Genomic DNA, 15,315 nt, shown 5'->3' with positions numbered 1-15,315 from the left:
CAATTATTTTAATTCATATAGGTTTATGAACATTGATTTGAAGATTATTTTGATTCATCTTGCATATGAAAATATGGGTTTATGAATTTAAATAATATTGACATAGGGCATGCTGCGTTGTCTATTCTTCAAATCCGTAGATGATTATTGATTGTGTTTCCTTTTTAGTTCTTTTTATCTGTGCACTATGTTTGGGGCTTACCTAATTAACCAGAAGGAATGAATTACCACTAGGTTATAGAGCCATGTTAATCTATGCTTAGTAAAAAGGACATCACTCTCTTAATTAAGCTGAGGGTATATATGTTTGGTTGAAGGAAATATTCTCTATTTTTATTAACAATATTTACAAGGATACCACGTTTTCATTTCCTGGTTTGAAAGATACGTATATAGGAAATGATGAAAACAATGTTTTGTTGTTTGCACCATTTCCTGCACAAATCTTCAACTCGATCTATATCCCTAGCTAAAATGATTTGATATCTAGATCACTCTGGTGAGAGTGAGAAGATCACCTTTTCACCGTCTCTGTGGTTTATCTTTGCTCTGGCTGCATACATATGGATGGAGACGGTCAAAAAGAAAAAAGAAAAAAAAAGAAGAAAGGAAGGAATAATTAACCTAAGGAATAAAGATGAAAAGCCTTTGGCAGCATGTCAATGGTTTTTTAGAAGAATCTTGACCGTTACCACCATGAACTTTATGTAAGGTTAGTATGACCCCTTGTTTTGTACGTGGGTTCCACTGCAGAATCTAGTATAAATGTTGTCATTTTTTTGTGAGGTACTTCTCCACGCCTCATCAGTTCAGTGGATCATGAACCTCCACGACGTTAAGTAATTGCATGAGATTTAGATTCTTCGAATAAAATCTTCCAAATGGGACCTACTGAATATATATTCAAAACCTTTCCATCACAAGGTAACTAAAGGCTCTAAGCACAATTACCTAATCCTCTGCTAAAAACCTATATAAAAATCTCGTTTTATATTTTTCGAATTTCTTAAGCAATACTTGTTAGAAAAAAAGGGCATTTCTTAAGCAGTGTTTGCGTTGAATATACTTACAATTAGTACTTACTAACAAAATTAAAGCATAGACGTGAGAGATTAAAAGAATATGTTGGCACTCAATAGCTATATCAGAACTCCAAAACTAGTGGCAATTTGTATATCTTCATGCTGTTCAAGTAATTAAAGAGAAACATTATCTAGTTAATGAGTTACTTTCGGTTAAGACGTAAACTTAAAAGAATTGGTCGAATCCAACAAGTTAATTTGATTAGAGATACGTACTGGGTGCGGTGTTCGTGCATAAATGAATAAACACGTGAATATTAAAAGATATGTACCATACTGTGACACGGAAAATTTCACCAAAGTTGACAAAGGGTATGATTCTCTGCGTGTTTTTCCTTAAATCATGAAATATATATGAAATAAAACAACAACAAAATTTTCGTACTTCCGCACCAGTAATTAACATGTCTTATCCCGACTAGTAGTTATCAGCACTATTGGTTAAAACAAAGTCAAATTGCAATGGAATCCACGGTGATTGTGCATGCAACTAGATGCACACGCCCTAATATGAAGAATATGTAGAATCTGACCCTCCGTAGAGATTGACATTGTTCAAGATAATGGTGCCAAAAAAATGTTAAAAACACACACCTTATCGGTGAAAACAGGAGAGATAGAGAAAAAAATGAAAGAAGATAGAGGAACTAATTACAAGATATGATAAATGATGTAATAGGAAATGAAAAAGCAAAAGTGAGTTGTAAAATGTCCTAAAAACAAAAAGTGAGTTGTTAAAGAAATTGAATGTATGAATATAATTCCTCATGCCAAATAGTGTAATTCATCTTGTTCAGTATGTTCTGAAAACTAAACCTAAATTTTAATTCAAGACAAAACATGGTTTTTTTTTTCTTTTGTTAATCCGAGTGGATGTTCATGTTGGGTAGACGAACAATCGTATGGGGCATGAAGCTTATCTTTTTCTTTCCCCGTTTCGTCTGCTTTATCCTTTGTTGCGGTGAAAGAATTAGATATCTCTAATTATTACTATGTATAAATTAATCGAATTTAGAAAATGACAAGGTGTAATGAAAAGCATAATATATAAATGATACTCCAAAAAGTTATATATGGTTCAAACTTGAAGTATGTATATCTTATTCTCATGGACATGTTGTTATCATAAAAAAATAGAAAATACATTATTATTGTTAAATATTCAAAGAAATTTTTTTGTCATACATAATAGTGTGATTCGACTTAAATAAGATTATATTCGGTTGACAAAAAAGATTTATATAAAAAAAATGTAAAACAATTTATTTATTTTACACTTTGACATTTGACTAGCTAACACTAGTGCAAAATAGGGCTTCTACGTCACCTAATTTACGTTGGAAACTAGTAACCCCGACGTTGTAAAAACGCGGTGGTAGTTTCGTAAATATTGGGTGACTAATTTACGTCGGACATAGGGGAGTCCGACATAAATTAGTCCATCTACGTCGGATGTCACACTGTCCGACGTAAATTTACGTCGCACCACCCTAACCCGACGTAAATATGCCCCTAAAATCATGCGCCTTTCATTTTTCATTCCCGCGCTCCCTGTTTACGGAAATTAATAATCCCTTTTCTCTCATTCTCTAAGTCTCCCAGTGCGTTTGTTTCTACATTGGACGTTTGTAACTCTCTAAGTGTCTGCACATTACACGTTTGAGGTTAGTTTCTTGTCTACGCAAATTTTTGGTCTATTTTCTGCTATTTGTTCATCTGGAACGGCAGAACGGCCTGTACTGCTTGCAGATTTGACCGTTCTGCAACCAGAACGGCATGTACTGCTTGCAGAACTGACCGTTCTGCAACCAGAACGGCCTGTACTGCTTGCAGAACGGGCCGTTCTGCAAGCAGTACAGGCTGTTCTGGTTGCAGAACAGCCCGTTCTGCTTAAATTTTTTGTATTGTAAATTATTGATCTGGAACGACCCGTTCTGATTTTAGTATGAGTTGTTCTAAATGCATTAAAGATGGAATTTTTTAGGCATTGAGCTTTAGTTTACCATCGTATTAATAGAAATATTTATGGATTTTATCCAAAATTACTATCGATTTTTTAAGTTTGTAGTTTAGGTTAGAAAAATTATGAATAACTGAGTCAATAGTTAATTTGTGTTAATATATAGATAATGAATCGAAGTTGGATGAATGCAAGTTGCATTAGTCAAGAGCACAAAAATGGAGTTGAAGAGTTCTTGGAATTTGCAAGAAAAAATGGGAAACCCATCAAAGGGGCATATTATTGTCCATGTGTTCGTTGTTTGAATCAGATACGTCAAGAAGTTGGAGAAATACGTGATCACCTGTTTATATATGGTATTGTGAAGAGTTATACAGTATGGACATGGCACGGAGAAATATTAGACATTCCAACAATGTCAACAACTGAAAATTTTGAAGGGATGGACGATAACTTAGAAGAGATGATACGTGATGTTGGTGAAGAAAATTTTGAAAGAGCACATGTGTATGATACCTGAAAGTCTGATTTTGAGCAACCATTGTACCTAGGATGCAGTATGTTTACAAGATTATCAGCAACTTTAAAAATGTTTAGTTTAAAAGCAAGAAATGGCTGGACTGATAAAAGTTTCACAGAATTGTTGGAGTTGTTGAAGGAGATGCTTCTAGAAGATAACACGTTACCTAATCGCAACTATGAGGCAAAAAAGATACTATGTCCAATGGGTTTGGAGTATAAGAAGATACACACGTGCCCTAATGATTGCGTATTGTATACAAATGATTTTGCTACATTGAAAGTGTGTCCGACATGTGGATTGTCGCGGTTCAAAAAGAAAACTGATAGAAGTAGTGGTGAGGAAGAAATAGAGGGTCTCCCTACTAAGGTCTTATGGTATTTGCCAATAATACCTAGGTTTAAAAGATTGTTTGCCATTAAAGATGATGCAAAAAACCTCACATGGCATGAAAATGGTAGAAAATGTGATAATTTTCTTCGACATCCAGTTGATTCTCCGCAATGGAAGAGAATTAATGAAACATTTCCAGAATTTGGTGCAGAGTCAAGAAACTTGAGAATTGGTCTAGCTACAGATGGCATGAATCCTTATGGGAACTTAAGTAGTAAACACAGTTCATGGCCAGTTTTGTTGGTCATTTACAATTTGCCTCCTTGGCTATGCATGAAGAGAAAATATATTATGTTGTCTATGATGATATCAGAACCCCGACAACCAGGAAATGACATAGATGTGTATCTTAGTCCATTGATTGATGACTTGAAAATGTTGTGGGAGACAGGAGTGGAGGTCTTTGATGCATATCGTGAAGAAAAATTTACCATGCGTGTAATGTTATTTCGCACAATAAATGATTTTCCAGCATATGGTAACTTGAGTGGGTATAGTGTGAAGGGTCATTATGCAGGTCCTATATGTGAAGAAAACACAAGTTATACCCAATTGAAACATGGGCAAAAGACTGCATACACTAGGCATCGTAAGTTTCTTGTTCGTAGTCATCCATACCGTAGATTGAAGAAAACATTCAATGGATGTCAGGAGGATGAAATTGCCTCGACACCGCGCAATGGTGAAGAAGTATATCAGCGGGTGAAGAACATTAACATTGTGTTCGGAAAGACGCAAAAGAAGTCAACTGAGAAAAATATCTGGAAGAAACGATCAATATTCTTTAATCTTCCTTATTGGTGCAAGCTAGATGTTAGACACTGCATAGATGTGATGCATGTGGAGAAAAATGTCTGTGATAGTGTAATTGGGACATTGCTAAACATCAAAGGAAAGACTAAAGATGGAGTGAAAACACGACAAGATTTGGTGGACATGGGTATACATTCTGAGTTACATCCTCAGTCTATTGGAAGACGCACTTACTTGCCTCCAGCTTGTCATACTCTATCAAAAAAAGAAAAAAAAAAAAGCTTTTGTGAGTGCTTACGCAGTGTGAAAGTTCCACAAGGGTACTCCTCAAATGTTAAGAGTTTGGTGTCTATGCAAGATTTGAAGTTAATTGGTTTAAAGTCTCACGATTGTCATGTCTTAATGCAACAACTTTTTCCTGTGGCTATTCGTAACATTTACCATCTTCTGTTAGAGTTGCTATTACTCGATTGTGTTTATTCTTCAATGCCATTTGCAACAAAGTAATTGACCTTGTAAAGTTAGATGAGTTAGAAAATGAAGCAATCACAATCTTGTGTCAATTGGAAATGTATTTTCCACCTTCATTTTTTGATATCATGGTGCATTTGATAGTTCATTTGGTTAGGGAGATTCGATTGTGTGGCCCGGTTTATCTTAGATGGATGTACCCTGTTGAGAGATACATGAAGATCTTAAAAGAATATGTCAAGAATCAATACCGCCCAGAAGCCTCTATTGTGGAGAGGTACATTGCAGAAGAAGCCATTGAGTTTTGTTCAGGGTACATGTCGAAATCAGAACCAATAGGAATTCCCAAGACTCGACATGATGGGAAACAATTTGGTAAGGGTACTCGAAGTTTAAAGATTAGAACTGTGAGTCGAACAGAAGTTGACCAAACACATTTGTACATATTGAACAACACTGATGAAGTAATTCCTTACATATCTGAACACATAGATGAAATCAAGATAGCACACCCCCGGATGAATGAGAAATGGGTATTGAATGAACATAACAAGAGTTTCTTAGCTTGGTTCAAGAAAAAGGTTTATGGTGAGGTTAATGCTTCTGATACACTTTTGAGACTCGCGCGTGGGCCTAACAACGATGTCATTACATTTGGTGGGTATGATATTAACAAATATTGTTTCTATACAAAGACAAAAGATGACAAAAGTAGAGTACAAAATAGTGGGGTTACAATTCAGGGTGAGGCTGTGCACTTTGCTAGTTCAAAAGATAAAAATCCCATTACAACATCCATGAGTTATTTTAGAGTCATAGAAGACATATGGGAAATTGATTATGTCACGTTTAGAGTGCCTGTGTTCAAGTGTAAATGGGTTGATGGCAATACGAGTGTGCGGACAAATGATTTAGGATTTACTTTGGTTGATTTGAATAAGGTCGGTTATAAGGATGAACCTTTTATTATGGCATATCAAGCAAGACAAATTTTTTATGTCAAGGATCCATGTAATAAGAAATGGTCAGTGGTCCTCGAAGGAAGAACCATGTATGGAACTCACGAAGATGAGTCTCTAGATATGCATGAGACACCGTCTTTCTCTACCAGATCATTTGGTCCTATTGCGGACAATGAAGTGGACGAAATACATGCTATCGAAGTGATCATGATGAAGGAATATGGGAAAACATTCCAACCTAATAGGTTTCTGTTTGTGTATTATTTGTTTTTTTATTAGTTATTTTGTTTCTATATTGTTATCCTTTTTACTTTATTTGTTTATTCAGTTAATTCATTGTTTTAATAATGAAAGTTTAATTTTTTTTAGGATTATGGAGGATTCTGGGTCTGGCAGTGGAAGGAGGGAAGGTAGATCTGTCACCCGATTGTCTGGGTTGACAGCTGGACGCATTGCCAAGGAGAGGACACCGGTTGAGGTGGATCCTCGTTCTGGCAAGGCATCAGGCCCAAATGCTGCCAAGTTTAAGAGCTATTTGGGAGTCCTAGCTCCACGACATGTTTCTATTGTCATTCCATCATGGGATGACGTTCAGGAGGTTGACAAGAACCTCATGTGGCAGGATATTCAGGTATATACTTTCACATCCCTTCAATATTATATAACTTAAATACATTATTTATTATTTGTTGTTATTTTCATAGAAAAATTTTGACATTCCCAACACTGAGGTCATGAGGAGGAAGATGTTATCTGTCCTTGCCACCAGGTGGAGAGACTTCAAGACTTTCTTGACACGGGAGTATGTATTTGGAGAGCGACAAAATGAGACTCCCTGTCTAAAGTACCAGATCACTGATGAGGAGTGGATGCAATTTCGTGCCACTCGATTGGACCCTTCATGGCAGGTTAGTTATTGATAACTCTTACATTGACACAAATACTTAAGGTATATTTTAATTAATCTCATTTTCTTTTTTGTATTATTGCAGGCTAAAAGAATAGCTGCCCAAGAACGACAGGCCAAGAATGATGCACCCCATCTATTGTCAAGAGGGGGATATGAAAGAAAAAAAAAGGAAATGAAAAAGGCTAGGGCAGAGGCAATAGGGGTTGAGTCTGCTGACCGTGTGGAGTCACCTCCCCGCCATGAGATGTGGATAGCAGCCCGGACAAAATCAGATGGGCAAATGACTTCTGAGTCTGCAAGGGTCGTTGCTGATAAAATAGTAAGTAAAAATATACAAACTAAGACTCTTCATTTCAACTCATTTAATTCATAAGTGTAGTTTAGGGTATACTTATTGTTAATATGTTGCAGGAGGGTTTAGTTGAGCAGAGCACCCAGGGCTCATTTGTTTCCCATGGTCGGGATGATATCCTCACAACGGCCATAGGAAGGCCAGAGCACGGAGGCCGTGTGCGTGGTGTTGGTGGTTCTTGGAGCCACCGAGATTTCTTTGGTGCCCGATCATCAAGGAGCACTGTTGACTCTTGCAATCAAGAGGTTATGCAAAAAATGGAGCAGAGATTGGAGATGCAGTTTGAAGAGAAATTGAAGAATATTCAAAAAGAGTTTGAACAGAAGTTTGAACTTTTGGCTCGTTCTCAGCAACAAACTGCAGTTGCTCATGATGGTGTTCGAGTCAGCACTAAAGGGAGTTGTGCTGCTCCAGATCCCTCACCGGATCAGACTCACACTGATGTACCAAACCAGTGTGAGTTATATGTTGAGGATGACCCCCACGGTTAGTGGCTATTGACCGAGTATTTGAGGGTGGCTCAACCATCCATGGTGTCCCTCTACAGCCAGACTGGACACGGGTTGTGGTTGACCAAGTTCAAGATGCTGCTGCTCCAGTGCCTTTGCCCAATACAGAGGTTCAACTAGTGGGGCAGGCAACCGGCACATTCTTAGCTTGGCCAAAACGTTTGGTCATGCCGCTTTCAGCACGGGCAAAGGTAATTATATTATTGCTCTTTTATATTCTTATAATTCTATTATTGTTTAACTAATTGTGATTATTTCTTTAGGATTTTATCAATCGTGGTAAGGAGGTCATGAGAGAACCTTATGTTGATGATGCTAATATCGCAGCAGCTGAGGATGATCCCATATCTACGCTTCTAATCATATTACCACGATTAAAGAAGAATCCAATTCAATTGCAGTGGGACATTAAAGTTTTTGGAGTTGATAGCGCTACTGTTCCACTATACATATCTATGCCTGATGCATTAGAGATTGTTGGGGGAAACTCCATGTTAAATATTTCTATCATACAGCTGTGGACCATGTAAGTCATTTTTTCTTTTATGAGTCTAAATTTACAATAATTACATTTAACTTATAATAATTATTTGTGTTAGTTACATGGACAAATTGAGTGTGGAGCATGTACAAGCAGAAATATATGGATTTATTGAGCCTCAATCCATCCAAAAATCAGGAAACACTCAGGTCCAGATCCAGCAATATATGCAAACATGGATGAGTGACTCAAGAAGAGATATATACATGGCTCCATACATTGACGGGTTAGTTTTTTAATTGGTTTTTTAATCATGGTAATTTTATAACTATTTTGTTTGTCATACAATGTAGGTCCCATTGGCAGTTAATGGTAATCATTCCTAAGGAATACACCGTGGTGTGGTTTTGTTCACTACATCGAAAACCAAGCCACGAAATTAAATGCCAATTACAAGAGTAACTAAATTTTTTCATTATGTTTTAAAACTTTAATTATATATATTGGCTAACATTTGTTTTTATTTCAATTAATTAGAATCGTGTCTGGAGTTAATATTTTAAGTGGAAGAGCCAGATCATCAAAGTCATTGCATTTCATATACCCTAAGGTTAGCAAATTAATTCATATAGTCAATAATATTTAAATTTTTTGACTTTGGAAATAATAGTTATTTGTTTCTCATTTTAGTGTAATAGGCAACAAGACTCGTTTGAATGTGGCTATTACATCATGTATTGGATGAGAGCCATAGTTTCTGCGGGTATTATTGATTATTGGGCGCAGGTAATTCATATCAAAATTTATTTAAGTATATTTACCTTTAGGATAATTAACATTGCATATTAATGACACTTAAATTAATGTTTCAGGTCTTTCAAGATCTATCTCCATTGTCCGAAGATGAGATGCTCAAGATAAGAGAACAATGGGCAACTTTTTTTCTTCAAAGTATATAATAGTTAGATTTCTAAGTTTAGTTAGTTAGATATTATGTTTATAGTTTGATAGTTAGTTAGTTTAGTTAGTTAGATAGCATTGACAAACATATGTTTTATAGCTTTTTTAGGATAATAGGATTTACATTGTCATAATTTATGATTTTTAAGATTTATATATTATTTTCTTTTTGTCATTCAATTTTGAAATATAATTTGAATTTCTATTCTGGACTGCCTGGTTTAGATTTGGTATTCTGGACTATATATATGCAGGTGTTGGGTATATCAAAAATTTATAAACGTTTTAAAAAAAAAACTCCATAATTTACGTCGGACAAAGCCATGTCCGACGTAAAATTATGGCATGTTTTTGGTCCCTTTTTACGTCGGGCTGGGATAATATCCGACGTAAATTTACGTCTCCCGTATTAACGTCGGAACCTTTTTCGACGTAAAAGGCTCAAAATACCCGACGTAAAAGACCCTTTGTGTACTAGTGTAAGGAGACCTTAATAATTCTGTGATAAAAATGGTTGCAAAAGTATGCAAGATGTTTGACAACGTTTTGCATAAAAATAACTAACATGCCCTTTTGGAGAAAAACAAAGCAGTTTATAAACTTTATAAGATAAATATTTTATATAAATGTTTGGCCAAAAACCAAGATAATTATGTATAAATGAAAAATATATATCAGGAAAGCAAATATAAAGTTGTTTCTTTCAGTTTTAAAAGAAATAAAGAATTGAAAACGAAATTTGAACAATAAAATCAATGAGATTAATAAAGGGCATATATTGTTGAGTGTCTTTTATGCATGATTTGCACTCAATTTTTGGTACTCTTTTTGGTAATTGTAGATATTATATATGTTATTTTACCCCCCTTATTTTAAAGAATCAAGTTATACTAAAAGAGTAGAGGAGTAGTAGCAAAATCTTAAGGAATTTCCTCATTTTTTGCAAGTTTTTTTAGGAAGGCAAAGATCCACAACCATAGTTGTGGATCTGGAGCTCGAGCTGTGGAAATCTGGGAGAAATCCATAAAGTTGAAGCTATAGCTGTGGATCTGCAGCTATAGCTGTGAAAATCTGAAATGCAATTTGAAACTCCAAAAAGTTGAAGCTAAAGCTGTGGACTCACAGCTAAAGTCATGGAGCACCCAGGACCCAGCAAAAACTCCAGAGATCCACAGCCATAGTTGTGGCTTCACCCCTGCAGCGCTAGAGGTTCCTTAAGCTTGAAGGAGTTGCCACAGCTATAGCCGTGAAACCACAGCTGCATCGTTGGAGGTTTCTTCACTCTGAAGGACTCTCCACAACCATAGCTGTGGATTTATAGCTGCAGCTGTGAGAGGAAAAATCACTTTTTGCCCCTGTTTTAAAGCTCATATAAAAGGGGAAAATCTGGAAAAACAGGGACATCACGGAAAAACAGATAAAAATAGATTAAGGAGCACTTGAAGAGGGAAGAACAAGGGGAGAACAAAGATTTGGAAGTTGAATCCTTTGGGAACGAAGATCAACTCCATTTCTTCATCCTTTACTTTGTAATTTCTTCTTTCACTCTTGGATCTTGAAATGGCCATGTGTGGCTAAACTCATTAAGGATTGGTTGGATGTAACTACTAACTCTTCTTCTTCTTAAATATATGCATTTTGATATCATTATTTGTTCTTGATTCTTTACTTAATGCTTCGATCGGTTTGATTACCCGTGGTATGATTTTGGTTTTTGAATCCAGTTGGAAAACGTTTTTGAAAACCAAAACTGAATGTTGCACCTAATCATTTCTCGTTCTAGGAATAGACTTGATTTGGTTAGTCACATTGTTCAAAACACTGTTCTTAATGCGAAGTGTTAAACTCAAAATATAGAGGAATCATGTTTTGAGATTAATGACTTTAGGATTCAAACTTGAGGAATCTTGTTGGATTACTAAATGAACGTGGAAATAATGAAATTAGAATCGCATTTATTTTAAGAAGATCTACGAGTTAGCAAGTACTTCTGAACCAATCCTTGTTTCTTAAAATTATTGTTATTAATTTTATATCATTGTGTTGCTTTACATCATCTTAACTCAAATGCAATTCCATCAACATATTTTATTGGATCATTAGAGTAAAGAATTACTAAACACTCAAATCCCTGAGGACGGTATTCAAATACTACTTCGAAACTTGGTCCGCTTAGTGGAGAGATTGTGAAAATCTTCATCATATATGTAGAGAGATATGGAATATTTAAATTAAGAATAAAGTTAACTTTCCATTTGCTTGTACTTGGTATTACAAGAATATCCTTTTTTTATTTTATTTTTTTATTTTGCTAGTCTTTCTGTCTGGTCCATTCAGTAGCTTCTAACACAAAACCATCGGTCTTCTGGATTTATAAAGATAAGGAAAGAAACAGTCAAACACTATATGATGGCATTGGCAGCACCGAACCTATATTTCACTCAAATCAAATATTCGAAAAATTATCTATCTAAAATGTGGACTTAATTAGTCAAATGGGCTTAGAATGATAAGAATTTAACATTGACTTTTATATTATTTTACAATTTGAGTTTAAATTTAGTTCAATACCACAAAACCCATTTATAAATAAAGCGGATTAAATTTTCTTAATATGAAAAAAAAATGGAATTTAACTGACATTTAACCATGAATTAGAAATCACGTGTTTCAATGAAACTCTTTAGTTTAAATTCTTTATTGTCATTCAATATTTTGTTTTATTCATTAAGCATATGTTTTCTCATCAATATGTTATAGATGTGAAATACATCTACTAAGATTAATAATAAATAATATTTGCAAGAGATATTACTAACCACTTTTAATGTAATGTATTTTTTTAATCATGTTTTTCATCCACATATGACTCGAATTAAGATGTTATTTGAATATTTATTCTACTTGATTTAATGATACGTTGATTATTTAAGTTTATATTCGGCAACATATATACTAAGAAAATAATTATTTAGTTTTAAAATTTCTCTTAAAAATTTAAAATTAATAAGATATTTCTCTAAAATAAATAAAAAATAAAATTTTAAAAGATAAAAAATACTAAATTATGTTTAGTCACAATTTATTTAACAAAAACATTATTTTTCCACCGCAAAACTTTTATGAAAATGATAAAAAAAAAAAAAAAAGAATCATTTCCCAAAAATAAATTAATTCAAGCACAACCTTATTCTTAGTCAAAGCGGATCAAAAGAACAAGTGTTTCAAAATAGTTTATAGACCAATTAACAAATCATAGCCAAAAGACCTGTTTGGTTATATACCATATGAAATTCACCTTACTGTGTGAGTACTCTTTAAAGAAATATTGTAATAATAATGTAAAAAAGTGATGACCCGTGTATTTATATGTAACAGTACCTTCATTACAAAAAAATGTATGTATCCCCCTACATGGTAAGTTGGTAACTAAGACATCCACTAAATCATTTTCTTTAGACCAAAGGTTACGAAGGTAACTCAAAGTCCAACTCTTGTATAATCAATATTTTTTTCCATGTTTAATTCAATTTTATAAAATTAACTTATATATTAAAAATTATTTTCTATTAAATGAAGAACTTAAAATTTTTCTAATACTAATTATATGCTAATTATTTGATATAGAAATTTATTTTTTTCTAATAAATAATTTTTTATACATAAGTACTTAAATATTGATTCCTTATTAACATGCCTAAAAACATATAATTATTTTCCAATTATACTATATTTAGTGAAACAACAAAAATAATATTCAAAAGATAAAGCAGCCTTGAAGTGGCCTATGACAAATGTCCCAGTTCACTTCACTTTATATGGATTGGGTATCAAAATCTCAAACAGATAGGCCATGTCTATATCTCCATCCTTGTTACGTGCAGAAAAAATAAAAAAGTTACAGAATTTAAATGTCATAATAGCGGTGCAAGTTGCAACTCATGCTTATTACAAAAGTAACGCATGAAATGCTGCATTTACCTCCATCATCAGATAAGAATAATGTTTATCCTCAACACCCCCCTCATTCAACTAGATTCTCCGTGTTCAATTTCACACTGGACCGATTTCCACAGTGCCTTAATCAACAAAGATTGAATTTCATATAGAAAATTAAATAAATAGAAATCTTAATAAATCTTAAGTACAACCCCAAAGAGACAAAATATAACTTCACGCGGGAATCTTCATAACAGCACATGGTTATGAGATTGAAGCTTCTTCTATCTCAACCTTATTTGCAACTTGAATCCTTCTCATTGGCCAAGTCCACTTGTCTTATATTCTCTAATCTTCTATAAAAGGCTCAAACCACAGCACACTATGACACATCATCACAACGAGAATTCAAACTTCCACTCTTCAAAATATTAATCAAGAGTCAACAATATGGCTACCATTTCACTCAGGAATAACCTGCAAGTAAACAACACTAACCAGCAACGTGAAATCATCGCTGAAGAAATCCATGGACTCATAAGAGTCCACAGAGATGGACGTGTGGAGAGGCCTCCAATTGTGCCTAGTGTCTCCTCCACAGTGGCGTCAGAACGTGGTGTCACTGCCAAAGATGTTATGATCAACAAAGAGACAAATTCATGGGCACGTGCGTACGTGCCACTGATTTGTCACACCAAGGTTCCTTTGCTTGTGTACTTCCACGGTGGTGGATTCTGCGTTGGTTCCGCTGCTTGGAGCTGTTACCATGAGTTCTTGACCAACCTTGCTTCCAAAGCAAACTGTGTTATTCTCTCAGTGGAGTATCACCTAGCCCCTGAGAATCGTCTTCCAGTAGCATATGATGATGGCTTCAACGTTCTCATGTGGGTGAAAAGAGAAGCAATGAATGTGTCTAGTGTGCAAAAGTGGTGGCTGAGTCATTGCAACCTTTCTTCTCTTTTCTTAATTGGTGACAGTGCAGGTGCCAACATAGCTTACAATGTGGCCACACGCATTGGATCAACATTATCTCTCAAGGGTGTTGTGTTGATCCAACCCTTCTTTGGAGGAGAGGAAAGAACTAGCTCTGAGAAGCATTTCCTTCAGCCACCAAATTCAGCACTCACTTTACCCGTTTCTGACACTTATTGGCGTTTGGCACTTCCTCATGGGGCCACACGTGACCACCCTTATTGCAACCCTCTTTCTCATGGAATCCTGAGAGATTTGAGGGTTTCATCCGTTATGGTGTGTGTTTCAGAAATGGACATACTGAGAGATAGGAATTTGGAGTTCTCAAACGCTTTGGCCAAAGCAGGGAAAAGGGTCGAGACATTTGTGTACAAAGGCGTAGGACATGCTTTCCAAGTGCTGCATAATTACCATCTTTCCCATTCCCGGACCCAAGAAATGATATCTCATGTCAGGAACTTTGTTAATCACTAACTCGATCCTGCACTGCATGTTTGATATGCGTGTTGTTTTCTGTTGTTGGGAGTATCTATTTACATTAATTCGATAGTGGCTGTAGGCTGTAGCACATGATCATAACTAGGTAGAGTGGTTGTTTTGGTATTTGTAGTTTCAATCCGTTATGTACAAAGATTTACAAGAGTTTGAGAAAATATCTGTAACACTCAAAAATCTGGGGTTGATAGGCATTTATGTAACTCTGCAGTTTGTTTCTAGGAATCACAACACTCGTTTTGTAACAGAAAGTTATCTTCATTTCAGCATACTAAAAAATACTAGAGTACGTTTTTGGTTTTTCTGTTAAATAGTAATACTCCCTCGATCTCCCACCATCCCAGTTACCTTTTGTTCCGAAGTATTTTTGGTACTCTAAACATGTTGGATGCATGCTCAAGCAATGAAGATAATTTCAACAAGAAACAATGACCTCTAATGAGAAGTGGGATCTCAACCTCCAAACATATGTAAAGACACTTTGGCGCCTAAGTCCCGAGGATAAGAGATGTGTCAAATGAACATTTAATAGGTAGTTAAACAAATACCAGGGAGA

General features: G+C 35.0%; 2 protein-coding genes across 2 annotated transcripts; both read left to right on the top strand.

Moving 5' to 3' along the window:
• Positions 1 to 5,976: 5,976 nt before the first annotated feature.
• On the top strand, positions 5,977 to 10,571 carry LOC145957546 (uncharacterized). The gene is made up of 3 exons (XM_083073824.1): positions 5,977 to 6,386; positions 6,511 to 6,756; positions 10,409 to 10,571. The coding sequence occupies exons 1-3, from the start codon at positions 5,977 to 5,979 to the stop codon at positions 10,569 to 10,571; spliced, it is 819 nt and encodes a 272-aa protein (XP_082929950.1).
• Positions 10,572 to 13,640: 3,069 nt separating this feature from the next.
• On the top strand, positions 13,641 to 15,063 carry LOC109806620 (putative carboxylesterase 17). The gene has a single exon (XM_020369081.3). The coding sequence runs from the start codon at positions 13,743 to 13,745 to the stop codon at positions 14,736 to 14,738; it is 996 nt and encodes a 331-aa protein (XP_020224670.1). The 5' UTR covers positions 13,641 to 13,742; the 3' UTR covers positions 14,739 to 15,063.
• The last annotated feature ends 252 nt before the right edge of the window (positions 15,064 to 15,315 follow it).

This window comes from Cajanus cajan, chromosome 4 (assembly GCF_000230855.2).
Source record: "Cajanus cajan strain Asha chromosome 4, NIPB_CcT2T_4, whole genome shotgun sequence".
Lineage (NCBI taxonomy): Eukaryota > Viridiplantae > Streptophyta > Magnoliopsida > Fabales > Fabaceae > Cajanus > Cajanus cajan.
The sequence above is the reverse complement of the archived record's forward strand: the minus strand, read 5'-3'. Positions and strand labels throughout refer to the sequence as shown.

Bases quoted from the DNA above. Each gene is read 5' to 3' on its own strand.
- LOC109806620 (XM_020369081.3), top strand. From the start codon at position 13,743: ATGGCTACCATTTCACTCAGGAATAACCTGCAAGTAAACAACACTAAC.
- LOC145957546 (XM_083073824.1), top strand. From the start codon at position 5,977: ATGAGTTATTTTAGAGTCATAGAAGACATATGGGAAATTGATTATGTC. The intron at 6,387-6,510 runs GTTTCTGTTTGT...AATTTTTTTTAG, and splicing joins AAAACATTCCAACCTAATAG to GATTATGGAGGATTCTGGGT. The intron at 6,757-10,408 runs GTGGCAGGATAT...GTGGATCTGCAG, and splicing joins GAGGTTGACAAGAACCTCAT to CTATAGCTGTGAAAATCTGA.